The sequence below is a fragment of the Pygocentrus nattereri genome, chromosome 18 (assembly GCF_015220715.1).
Source record: "Pygocentrus nattereri isolate fPygNat1 chromosome 18, fPygNat1.pri, whole genome shotgun sequence".
NCBI lineage: Eukaryota > Metazoa > Chordata > Actinopteri > Characiformes > Serrasalmidae > Pygocentrus > Pygocentrus nattereri.
This window is the reverse complement of record NC_051228.1, coordinates 13,987,204-13,999,282: the sequence shown is the minus strand read 5'-3', so window position 1 is coordinate 13,999,282 and position 12,079 is coordinate 13,987,204. Positions and strand designations below refer to the sequence as shown.

Genomic DNA, 12,079 nt, shown 5'->3' with positions numbered 1-12,079 from the left:
CCAATTTATATGCCTCCAAACTAGACAGTTAAGAGAGGCAGAGAAACAGATGGACTGCAGTCAGTAATTGTAGAATAAAGTACAGAAAAGTGGACAAGGAATGTGGATATAAGATGGTATAATGAAGTAGCTGGTTGGTGTGTGTGTGTGTGATTTGTTAATTCTCTTGAACCTCTATTTAACTGACTAACTTAATTTTTTGGCTAACCAATTTGATAGTATTTTGTACATATAAACACATTTTGAATCTGATACCTGCAACACATTAAAAAAAAGTTGGGGGGAAAAAAGAGTGAAAAATTTATAGAATATTAAAGTTAGACCATTTTGAAACTTTCAACAACAAGTAGGTGAGGGTATCATGATTGGCTATTAAAGGAGCATCCACCAAAGGCTCAGTCTTTGCTCAATCAGTAGTCAAACAGTTCAAAATTAAATTTCTCAAACCAAGACTTAATTTTTTTTTCTTTCACCATCTAAAACGCATGGTATTGTAAAAATAGTCAGGAAATCCAGAGAAATCTCAGTCTGTGTAGGGCAAAGCTGGAAACCACTGTTGATTGTGTGTGACCCCTGAGCCATCAGACCTCATCGCATGAAAATCTGAGTTCTCTGGGCCCGAGCTCATGTCAGATCCGAAAGACCAGCATAAATGTGCACTGTGATCAGATGATTTAAGCTTGTTTTTGGAAAAAATGGACGTTGAGCCCTTTGTGCCAAAGACGAAAGGAACCATTCAGACTTTTAATGACAGGTGCAATAGCCAACGTCTGTGATGGTTATGAGGGTGCATCAGTGCCCACAACATGGGTGACTTGCACATTGGTGGAGTGCAAAATTCTGGGGCCCCACTGCAAGAAGCCGGGTGGAGGCACTGTGTGCAAAGATAAAAAAAATTATTAATGCAACTGGCATGTAGTAACACAACAAAATTCAAGCTGGCATCTATCTCTGCAGTCATCTATATTCAAGCACACTAAGAGAAAGAATACAATAAACTGTTCTTACCTTTAACAATGCCCAATATGTCCCTTCCTCCTTGCATTTTTCTGAGCAAATGTTTGTCAGATCCATTTGACAAGCATGTGACGTTTCATAGGTTTTTGATGATTTTCAGTTTTGACAACAACCTTTCTGCACTCACCTCAGTTATAAAAAATAATATAGAGCAATGGCCACATCCATCACACTGGACAGAACTGACCAATGGCTCAGGAGTAAAAGGAAGTCAGACCCTTAATTGTGCTCATGATTTTTATCTCTGATCCAAGAGGATTTCAGAAGGAAAGTACGTCTGATAGGAGATTCAAGGACCCCCTGCAGTGCACAACCTGTGTGAAGCTCCCCTACACCAGTGGAATAGCATTTGTGTGGAGGTGTCTTTGATGCAGAGGCATATATTAGGACTTAGAGAGACGTATTGACTGTCACCAAGATGAAATCTTTTCCAGGGGAGTCCATGGTTATGCCAGGTTTCATTTTACATGTGCAACAAGAGTGTGGCTTTGTAGACACAGAGTATTTGTGCTTGATTGCCCTGCCTACAGTCCAGATTTATCTCCTTTTGAAAATTATTAAAAAGACGTATTAAAAGGAAAGATGTTGTAACGCAGTGGCAAACATGACTCTATCCTAACATTTCTTGACTATGTTGCACAAAATTGCAAATTTGTTTATATTTACAAAATACAGTTGACAAATTGGTAAGTGAAAGCACAAAAACTTTTCTGCGTACTTTTGTCAGCTAAATAAAGGTTCAAGAGAATTAACTAATTAGATTCTTGTTTTTTATCTCACTTCACAAAATGTCCTTATTTTTCCAGAAATTAGGTTTGTATGACTTGTATAATGCCTTAGTCATTTAGGAAAATCTAATTAAGATCCTGCAGTCCTACAGATTAAATAATCTTTTGTCCAAATAAATAATCTTTTGTTGGTTACTATCAATTAACTTTTCAAAATTTCCGTAAGTTCTCTTCTCATAACTTTTCAGTATATTCTCTTGTCAAAATCCCACCCATCGCAGTGACCCACCAACTTGAGCCAAGGCTGGCGCAGTGTCAGCCAGCACATATGCACAAGTGAGTGCCTCCAGTCCTCTTCCAGGGCTACCCTTGCTGCCACAGATCCTTCAACACATGGTGAACAGCTGGGGGCAATGGCAGCAACAACACCTGACCACCCCTCCGCAATCTCCGCTGCCCAGCATACCATTGATAACATCCATCCATCCATCCATTTTCTAAGCCGCTTCTCCGTCAGGGTCGCGGGGGGGTGCTGGAGCCTATCCCAGCAGTCTTCGGGCGGAAGGCAGGAAACACCCTGGACAGGTCGCCAGTCCATCGCAGGGCAGACAGACAGACACAGACAGTCACTCACACACAGGGGCAATTTAGCACGTCCAATTGGCCTGACTGCATGTCTTTGGACTGTGGGAGGAAACCGGAGAACCCGGAGGAAACCCACGCAGACACGGGGAGAACATGCAAACTCCACACAGAGAGGACACTGGTCGCCGGTCGGGGAATCGAACCCAGGCCCTCCTTGCTGTGAGGCGACAGCGCTACCCACCACGCCACCGTGCCGCCCCATTGATAACATGATTCCCATTAATGCACATTGGGGTCCTGCTTCTGCCTCTGGTGACTGACCAGAGCTGGACAATGATCACCCCCAAGCCATTTGACATATTCCTCTCATTGTGCCTGAGCAGGCCTGGTCACAGTGAGGATATCAGGAAGCCCATGAGGACAAACGCAATGAGCTGTCTAACATCCGTGCTGCACTTGACAGACTGGCTGCGGCACATATCCATTTACCTGACAATCCAGTATCCTCTCTCTCTGCAATGCAGGTTCACCAAGCTCAGCTCCAGTGTTTCCACACTGAAGCCTTTGATGATTTTGCTTCTGTAAGTGTCCCTCTCAGCTGCATTGCCATTGTGCTTCAATGTGCTGATTACGGCCATGAGCCTTGCCATGCTGGCTTCTTCAAGCTTCCCACTCCGTTCCTGCACCGGTTCTGCTGTCAGGTCTTAGTGCTGTCTCTGTCGTCATAGTCTTTCACTGGGCTCTGCCTCTCTTACTGTGCACCTCAATGTTCACTCCAGACTGGGGGTACTTTGTCTTGTTTCTGACACCACTGTGGCATTGGCATAGAGAGGCACATACAAAGCACTTAACTCACAGGCTTCAACCTCACGGTGATGCTGGATACGGCTGAAAGCCACAAATAAATGATGAAATAAGTGATTGTCTCCCCCAGACAAGACCACATTAAAAACAGCATGTTTCTGTGAAAAATATCACCAATTGGGCTCAGGAATAAATGAACACTGTCTGTTGCTGCCAGTATCCTCCCGAAATAATCCCAGCATCTGTGGTTTGATGAGTTAACCTTTGAGATTGATTGTGGAAATAATGGACATTGTGTTCTCTGGGCAAAAGAAGAAAAGGACCAGCCAGATTATTACCAAAGCCAGAGTCTGTCAATGTATAGGAGAGTATTAGTAATTTGGAAATTTGTGAAGGCACCATTAATGTTGAACCCATTTTTTAGCAAATTATGCTGCCTTTTAGATATTGTCTTTTCCAGGTTTACCCATGCTTATTTCAATATGACAACACCAAGCCACACTCTGCATGTGTTTCTCACGTTCTCAAGTCTTTTGATGCCTCATTACATGTAGATGGATAGAAATACTTTTGTGTGTTTAGGGAACTTAAATAATTTGTCAGGTTTGGTATATAGAATTTGATTTTCCTTTGTTCTAGATGATGACAACTGTGAAGAGGGCTTCACTGTACTTCACTCAGGGCACCACGAGTATCCTTTCAGCCTTGAACTCCCTCAGATGTAAGTGTTGCTTTTGGTATTACTAATTCCCATTAATGTCAGTAGTGGAAAAAAATGTAATTTGTGCCACATTGTTCAATTTGGCAGCACCAAGCCCAACATGTGTTACAACAATGTTGGTGTGAATCGGAATGAAAGACCTATGTCCCATTAAAAACTTGCCTTAATAAGCTTAGAATATGACAATAAATGCCCTGTTAGTTGGTCAGCTGAAGACTTGTATGACTGAAAAATGGTAAAAAAATTACACTTACAAAACTAGATCAGTTTGTTTCTTCAGTGCCCAAATGTTTATTAAGTGCTGTTAAAAAAGGAAAAGTGATGTATCAGTGTTAAATATGCTCTCACCCCAACTTTATTGTTAAGTTTTGCAGACATTACATTTGGAATGACCATATATTTACAAAAAACAAAGTTCTTATGGTAACACATAAAATATTCATAAAGTATTATGTTTTGTATCATTTTTAATACAGATCAAACACAATTTATCAATCATTGCTCTCTGTTTTTATTAGCATTTCATATACTGTCCCAACATTTTTAGAACTGGGTGTACAACATAGTAAGGAAAAAAAATCAAATGTTCATAAGCGTGAAGTAAGAAAATGGAAAACTGAAGGTATTTTCTTGGACATTTTTAAACAGTATACAGATTGTTTTATATTTTAATAAACAACATAACTTAATGTTATCAGTGTCATCCACTTAAGTCTTCAAAATTTTTATATGGACTTAAAGCTGTTTTATGAATGCATAATGATTATCCATCCATCCATTTTCTATGCCGGTTATCCCTCAGGGGGGGGAAATGTTCAATTTTACGGAGAATATTCTTGCCACCCTCTACAGGCAGATGGCAGTCAGGAGCCATTCGTTAAGTAAACTTTAGGTGAAGCAAAAGATTAAGGATATTTAGAGGGGAATGCTAAGAGCAGTACTGGAATGTATAATCTAATCATATCTTCTAGAAAATACTATAGAATTCTTGGGAACATTTGTTTAGAGTTCTAATGGGAATGAAATGTGTAAAACATGTTCCAGTTTAAATTAAATGTAAGGAAAATAAAGTGCATGTGCATCAGAACATTATTTGCACTTTCATTCTGTTATTGCCAGCAACAACATTATTTGTTTTAGGGTTTGTAAGATGTATAGGTCACATTAAATTATGAAAAATGATTCTTATTATAAAAGATTATTACTTTGTTTAGTAGTAGGGCTAAGTATGAAAGCTTATATACAGCTAATCACTAATTACATTTTTTGTAAAATATTTAGTGATACTTATTACAAAAGTTCTAAATTGTTGTCAGCAGCATTTTTATTTTCTATATAAGCTGGCAATTGTTTTAAATATTAAACTCTGCAAATGCACATCTGGGTATCTCAAAGTAAACTCTAGGGTACAATTAACAATAATGAGATATTTATTCATAAACATAGACTGCAATTGTCTGGAATGGGATCCTAGCAATCCACCGTAAAATGAAAAAAAAAGCCAATTATCGTGATAGAGTGTATCTCCTCATTTCCTCCGTGTACTGCAACGGCTAAGGACCAGGAGGAAGGCGGAAGACCCAGCAGTCTAAGCGACCTACTGCACATGCTCAGAAGGGTTGTTTTTCATCTAACTCTGCTATAAGACCTGACTGAGCACAGGGAGGCAGCTGCGTTTGCCAGCAACTCCAAACAGCATACAGTGCTGTTACTGAAGAAACCTCAATGAGTGTCCTGTAGCTAAAGCACTGAACCGGCCTGCAGCATTTCTGCATGGCATAATAACTGGTCAGTGCATCAAGATCACTCGTTACTAGTGAGCTTTTCTTTCCCTTTTTTTGTTTCAAAGCCGGTTTTACACCATGGTGCTGGGAAAGGTGAAGAACTTCTTTGTCAGTTATGACTGTTTTAATGACAGTAATGTTCCCGTTTTTGCAAGTGGGGATTATGTCTCAGGAAGAGTGATCATCGAAGTCACCGGAGAAATTCGTGTTAAATCCTTGAACATTCACGCCAAAGGACTGGCTAAAGTTCGTTGGACTGAATCACGCAATGCTGGATCCAACACTGCTTACACACAAAATTACACAGAAGAAGTGGAGTATTTAAACCATAGAGACATCTTAATTGGACATTACAGAGGTAAGGAGCATTTAGATTTGTGCACTGTTTGAAACGAATGGGCTGTCAATGAATGATGCTCATATAGTGCTGCAATGACAGATGCTCCTTATTGTGCTTGTTCTGGGTATAATGGTTCTCTCGCTTTGATTTTTTTGGATTTCGCTCGTTTTGAACAGTTCTTTTTCTGCGTCACAATTCTTTCTTAAGTTGACCAGCTTTAGTTGAATGGTAAAAAAACAAACATTAGAATTACAAGGGTTCTAAAGCAACGTTAAGTGATACTATGGTGCTTGGTCCAGTTAATGGATGCCTCTTAGATAGTGTGCCACTATTTGCTGTTTAATTTCGCCATATACGAAGCATTTGTCCCAGCTCCTTTCGAACAGTTTCGATATAAAAGTGGCTTTTTGTTCAAATTCACTGCGGTGGTAGTCCTTTGCTTCTGTACAAACAAACAACGTGCACATTACCCAACTAGAATCGACTGTTTTAAAGCTTGGCTTTTACAAAAAATACGTAGATTAAAGATTTATTTTTTAAACGGAGACTTTCAAAATAAACATTACGAAATACATTCAATTACTTTCGTTCTTGGGGCATTCCAGTAAGTTTGTGCCCTTTGTTAGAAGCGGTTTAAACCTGTTCAGAAACTGGATGTGGAGAGGGGGTTGTGCGGACAAGCCTCTGCTTTCTGATTGGTGGATGTACTCGTGTGTGTCGAATGACCTCATACCTTTGCAGAAGTGTCAAGCCTGTATTGCAACTTAGTTGCAGCTGTGTGGCTTTGCAAAAGGCCCGTTTACGCTGTGTTTGATGCCTTCTCTGTATTGCATCACATTAGGAGATCTTAAACCGTTTGGGGAGATATTAAATATCCCAATAACAAGTCGTAACACCACGAGAAAAAAAAAACTGCAATGCCACTGGTTACGATTTTTTAGAAAGAGAGGGGAACGAAACGAACCTTTTTTTCGTCATTTCAACGATTCAAGTGGACCATTTGTTTCATTATGACACTTTTTTTTCTGTAACATGTACACTGAATATGTAGCCATGTACTTAAGCATGTAACCAATAAATGTAAATAAATGTAAGTGTATTTCTGTCTGTGTAGTTATTTAAATGTAAGATGAACTTGGTTTGTGTATGTCTGGAAACATATTCTCTGTTTATCTATTTCTCTTTGAAACCATGCTGCACTACACATGCTTGTACCTTATGGGGGCGTTCTAAACCAGCTCAGCCAACTGAAAGCCTACTAGTAATGTATGCATGAGGAAATCCGGCTGAGGGCGGCTGCTTACACCGGTTTGGTCCGGTCTCTTCTAGCTCTTGGCTGCCTTTGAGCCTCAGCCTGGTGGTTGTTTAGAGCTGTACTGCTGTTGTTTAGGCTGTGCTGGATTGCTGAGGTGGCAGCAAAATAACAGAGAGAGGATAATCTAGGAGGTTTAGAATTGTTTTCTTTATTAGAAATGTTAATGTTCATTTGAATTATGTAAATACACATAATTACACATCCTTCTAATAAAACAAGAAATTATTGATTTCACCTTAGACATACATGACTTTTATGCCACTGAATATTTGTACTAGTTACACTTTTGAAAATTTAAGCTCTTCTTCAGTCTGCTCATTTGTTTCATCACAAACAGTGAATGCAATACTTGTTTCTCAAGTTCTCAATCTTTTGATGTCTCATTACACGTAGGTGAATGGGAATACTTTCATGTGTTTAGGGAACTTGAATAATTTGTCAGGTTTGGTATATAGAATTTGATTTTCCTTTGTTCTAGATGATGACAACTGTGAAGAGGGCTTCACTGTTCTTCACTCAGGGCGCCATGAGTACCCCTTCAGCTTAGAACTCCCTCAGACGTAAGTGTTGCTTTTGGTCTAACTAACTCCCATTTATGTCAGTAGCGGAAAAAAAAAAGATTTGTGCCACATTGTTAAAACAATCTAAATAACTGTTAAATGAATTGGGTACAATGTTCTGTATCACATGAACATTTTTTGCAGACATTGCCCTCTTTCTCCTTCTAGGCCTCTGGCAACATCATTTGAAGGGAAACATGGCAGTGTGCGCTACTGGGTGAAGGCTGAATTGCACAGACCCTGGCTCCTGCCCATGAAAGTGAAGAAGGAGTTCACTGTCTTTGAGCATATTGACATCAACACTCCCCTGTTGCTGGTGAGAGAAATACATTAGATCCTTCTAGGAAAGCAGACAGAGTTGAACGTGTTCAGTATAGAAATATATATCTGTGACTTATTTGCTGCCTTTTGCTTATTTGATTGCATTTGCAGTCACCCCAGGCTGGCACAAAAGAAAAAACACTTTGCTGCTGGTTCTGCACCTCAGGGCCTGTTTCACTAAGTGCTAAAATTGAGAGGAAAGGCTACACTCCAGGTAAGAAGCTAAATATTTACAAGTTTGTGTTCTGCCCAAGCACTTCTGTATCTGCTAGTGTTCATTTTGAAGTGTATAAATACAAACTGAAAAAGTGTTTTTCAGTTATAGACCTGTGTGGTTTCTTGCAGGAGAATCCATCCAAATCTTTGCTGAGATTGAGAATTGCTCCTCCCGAGTGGTTGTGCCAAAAGCAGCCATCTACCAAACCCAAACCTTCTATGCCAAAGGGAAGATAAAGGAGATCAAACAGCTTATTGCTAACCTCCGTGGAGATCCTCTACCATCCGGCAGAACTGGAACTTGGGATGGCAAGATGTTGAAAATTCCCCCCGTCTCCCCTTCTATCCTAGACTGTGGTATTATCCGTGTGGAATATTCCCTCATGGTGAGAACAAAACTAGGTCCATAATTTAGTGTTGATTTTAATTGCCAGATTTAACTCCTAGTCAGGAGTTCCAATGTGTTGTGGGCTAATGTCATGCCTCCACACAGGTGTATGTGGACATCCCTCGTGCTGTGAATCTGACTCTAAACCTACCCTTGGTAATTGGCACCATACCACTACACCCTTTTGGCAGTCGCACATCTTCTGTCAGCAGCCAGTGCAGCATGGCCATGAGCTGGCTGGGAATGTCCTTGCCTGAGAGGCCTGAAGGTAGAACACAAGCCTATATATCTCAATTAATATAGAAAATGTAAATTGTAATACAGCGTGACCCATGGCTTTGCACAGGAAATAGAAATTATACAAAATGTGAGTTATACTGTGAATTTAGGTGAAACCACAAATTAGACTTTTAGAATCAAGTATTCTTTAACCACTGATTAATGTTTCTTTGCTTCTTTTCCTTCAGCCCCACCAAACTATTCTGAAGTTGTCACAGATGAGCAACATCAGAACAATTTTGAGCTCAATGCAGTGAGAGATGAACTAGAGGGATCACTGTTTGCTTACATTCAGGAGTTCCGCTTTCAGCCTCCTCCCCTGTACTCTGAGGTACGTTGTACATCCTGCTTCAAAGATACACTGGAATGCTTTCTTCTCTTTATGTAATATTCTCAGTCCAAATAATCACAAACTTACCATGGTTTTGGGTTTTTTTTAGATTGATCCCAATCCAGAGCAGGCAATCATCACTCAGGACAGAAGATCTGATGTCTGTCCATCTCGCTGAAGGAAGAACAGAGCTTGACCAGTGATGTCAGGGGTTTCATATCTGTTGAGCTTAAACCCACAACTGGGGTTTGTTCTTCCACAAAGAGACATGAGGAACCAGACTGCTTTGTGCTGTAGAAGTTTGCCTTCTAGGAGATATGGCAAAGTGTGCCCTCCTGGTTCTGAGGTAGCCCCTCTGATCAAATGAAGCCGAGTGACCACGAAAGCTGCTGGAGGTCTCAAGTTAATCCTCTCATGCATCCAAGGTGACTGGGCACCAAACGCAAGTTGAAGGTGTAAGGCTGAGCCCATTAAATTGGGATGGACTGAAAGGAAATCCACAGTGCTCTAAGTCAGTGGCCCAAAGTATCAGGTCTTGATCATCATTGTTTGCTGTTTGAATGTAATTTCCAAATCAGCATGGTGAAGTGTCAGTGCCTGTATATACTGGAACAAGACTACTGGCATTATACCCTGTAATTTCATTACTGAAAGCCACAAGTTGTACTGTACTAAAAAGCAAAAGGTGTTAGTCTGTATAGGTCTACTCAGTGGCAAGAGGAATAAGTGGTGGCGTTGCATCTTTCTGAGTTTGAATTATGAGGCATTTTGTGAATGATATTCTGATGTTCACTTTTCAGAAATGACTGAGGTTGCTTGACAAAACAAAACCTGCTGTATGTGGTGAGATTAGTTCTGGCATGCTTGTAAGTACAGGACATGCACTGAACAGTGGATCACCTACTGCCTATAAAGGGCTTACTTTTAGACGGTTTGCTCATTTGCCAAACGGTCTCTTAGTCTCTCTCCCAGTCATGCGACCCTGCACTATTTGAAGTGGTGAACAAATATCACCAGAAAGACTAAAGAGTGTGTACAGAGATGCAAGAGGAATTACTTTCACCCCCACCCCTTTTCATATACTCCAACTGCTCTTGGCATAAAAGTCAATGGAGCTGACCTCAGACCTCTTTTGTCAGTTTAAGTAATACAAATTAAATGAGTGTCACATTTGTTTTCAAACTCATTTAATCTTGATGATGGCCTGTGACAGCATGACCACATTGGCCTAATAATTATTAATAATTAGCACTTTTCACTGAAGAACAGCTGAAGTCTGAAGAATAGCATATAGCTGACCTTAGCAAATATTATGCCAGAACAAGCAGAAAAAAGTTGGACAAATGATTTTGCTAAGAAGTGTACAGGTGTAGTGCATATTAACAGGTGCCCTCAAGTTGCTTATTTCTTTTGAGCGATGGAACATAGTTCTGTGGCTTTGGCATAAATTAATATAGTTTTCTTTTTGTCTATTGTAGTTTTCCTAATCTTTCCAGATTTAAATTCATGCTTTTTGTCTTGTGATTGTATTTATCTGGTTGAAAGGGAATATCCTGTGTTAAGTGTACACAGAGAAACTTGCGTCCATTTTGCTATATATGATCAAATGACTTAGCATATACCATTGTATAGGACCCTCTCCTCTTAACATTCTATTAAATGCACTTCCAGGTAATAAGGAAATTCACTACAAAATAATGTTGTATATGTAGTGCTTACATGAATCAAGATGTGCATTTCAGTCTGGTAGGTGCCTAGCTGTTGAACCTGACTTCCATCTGTTTTACCTCATGTTCCATTTCAGGGGCTGAAAGGTCTAAACTGATTTAAGCTTCTCCTAATATTAGGAATTTAAAAAGGTGCAATATATTTTGTTTATGTATGTGTGTCTTTTTACAGATTTGTATCTTTCGCATGTTGCTCACTTTTGTATCATGATTTTGTAGGATATGTACATTACGCCACAGTGAATTTTTTTTTGTCTTCATCTGTTAAATAAATAAGCCTTTTTGTATTGAGTGAGTGTTTTTAGTTTGTTTTATGTGTTTCGCTTTTGTTTTTATTTTATTAACTACTAAAGATTACCATGTGACGTTACTGTTTCAGTAATTCTACCTGAGTGTATGTCAGCAAGCTGACTATTTACTGATGATAAGATGATATGTATTTGCCAAACACAATTTCCAAGCTTTCATCTTAGAGTTTGATGAGTACATGGATAAGGTTCTTACAAATCTCTACAAAACACATATAAACAAATTACTTGTAGGGATGTAGAGAGGAGTTCAGATCAAATGATGTCATTAAATCCTTTCTGTACCAGTCATTATGCACCTGTGTTGACAGTCAAGAAAAACAAAAAGTTCACTTTTCATTAGCACATGTTTACTCGATGTTTATCCTAATATTAAAATAAACCAGCCTAACGTGATCAAGCAAATATTCAAAAGTAGTTTATCTGTCTAGTTTAGGCAAAGATCCATGTCTTGGAAAAGGTTGTCATAAACACAGACACTAACAAATTTATTAGTAATTTATTGATCTACTTCTTATTTTGATGATTAATCAAACAAGCTGAGGCCAAACAACAAAATAATACCAATATGATGTTACCTAATGCTAATAGTAATGCCTAATCTTTAAAAGTTTGTTATTTTATATACAATAATAACAATGTGGATATAAATATT

The 12,079-nt window shown here is 39.2% G+C and overlaps 1 protein-coding gene across 2 annotated transcripts; it reads left to right on the top strand.

Annotated features, from left to right (window-relative positions):
- Nucleotides 1–5,495: 5,495 nt before the first annotated feature.
- On the top strand, nt 5,496–11,407 carry arrdc3b (arrestin domain containing 3b). Of its 2 annotated transcripts, none has more exons than XM_017693767.2 (8): nt 5,496–5,997; nt 7,773–7,854; nt 8,023–8,170; nt 8,287–8,389; nt 8,521–8,777; nt 8,885–9,047; nt 9,247–9,389; nt 9,499–11,407. In XM_017693767.2, the coding sequence occupies exons 1-8, from the start codon at nt 5,718–5,720 to the stop codon at nt 9,565–9,567; spliced, it is 1,245 nt and encodes a 414-aa protein (XP_017549256.1). In that variant the 5' UTR covers nt 5,496–5,717; the 3' UTR covers nt 9,568–11,407. The 2 variants fall into 2 exon arrangements, with proteins under 2 accessions (XP_017549256.1, XP_037403197.1); XM_037547300.1 differs by lacking the exon at nt 5,496–5,997 and adding an exon at nt 6,004–7,425.
- The last annotated feature ends 672 nt before the right edge of the window (nt 11,408–12,079 follow it).

Bases quoted from the DNA above. Each gene is read 5' to 3' on its own strand.
- arrdc3b (XM_017693767.2), top strand. From the start codon at position 5,718: ATGGTGCTGGGAAAGGTGAAGAACTTCTTTGTCAGTTATGACTGTTTT. The intron at 8,778-8,884 runs GTGAGAACAAAA...GCCTCCACACAG, and splicing joins GTGTGGAATATTCCCTCATG to GTGTATGTGGACATCCCTCG. The intron at 9,390-9,498 runs GTACGTTGTACA...GGTTTTTTTTAG, and splicing joins CTCCTCCCCTGTACTCTGAG to ATTGATCCCAATCCAGAGCA.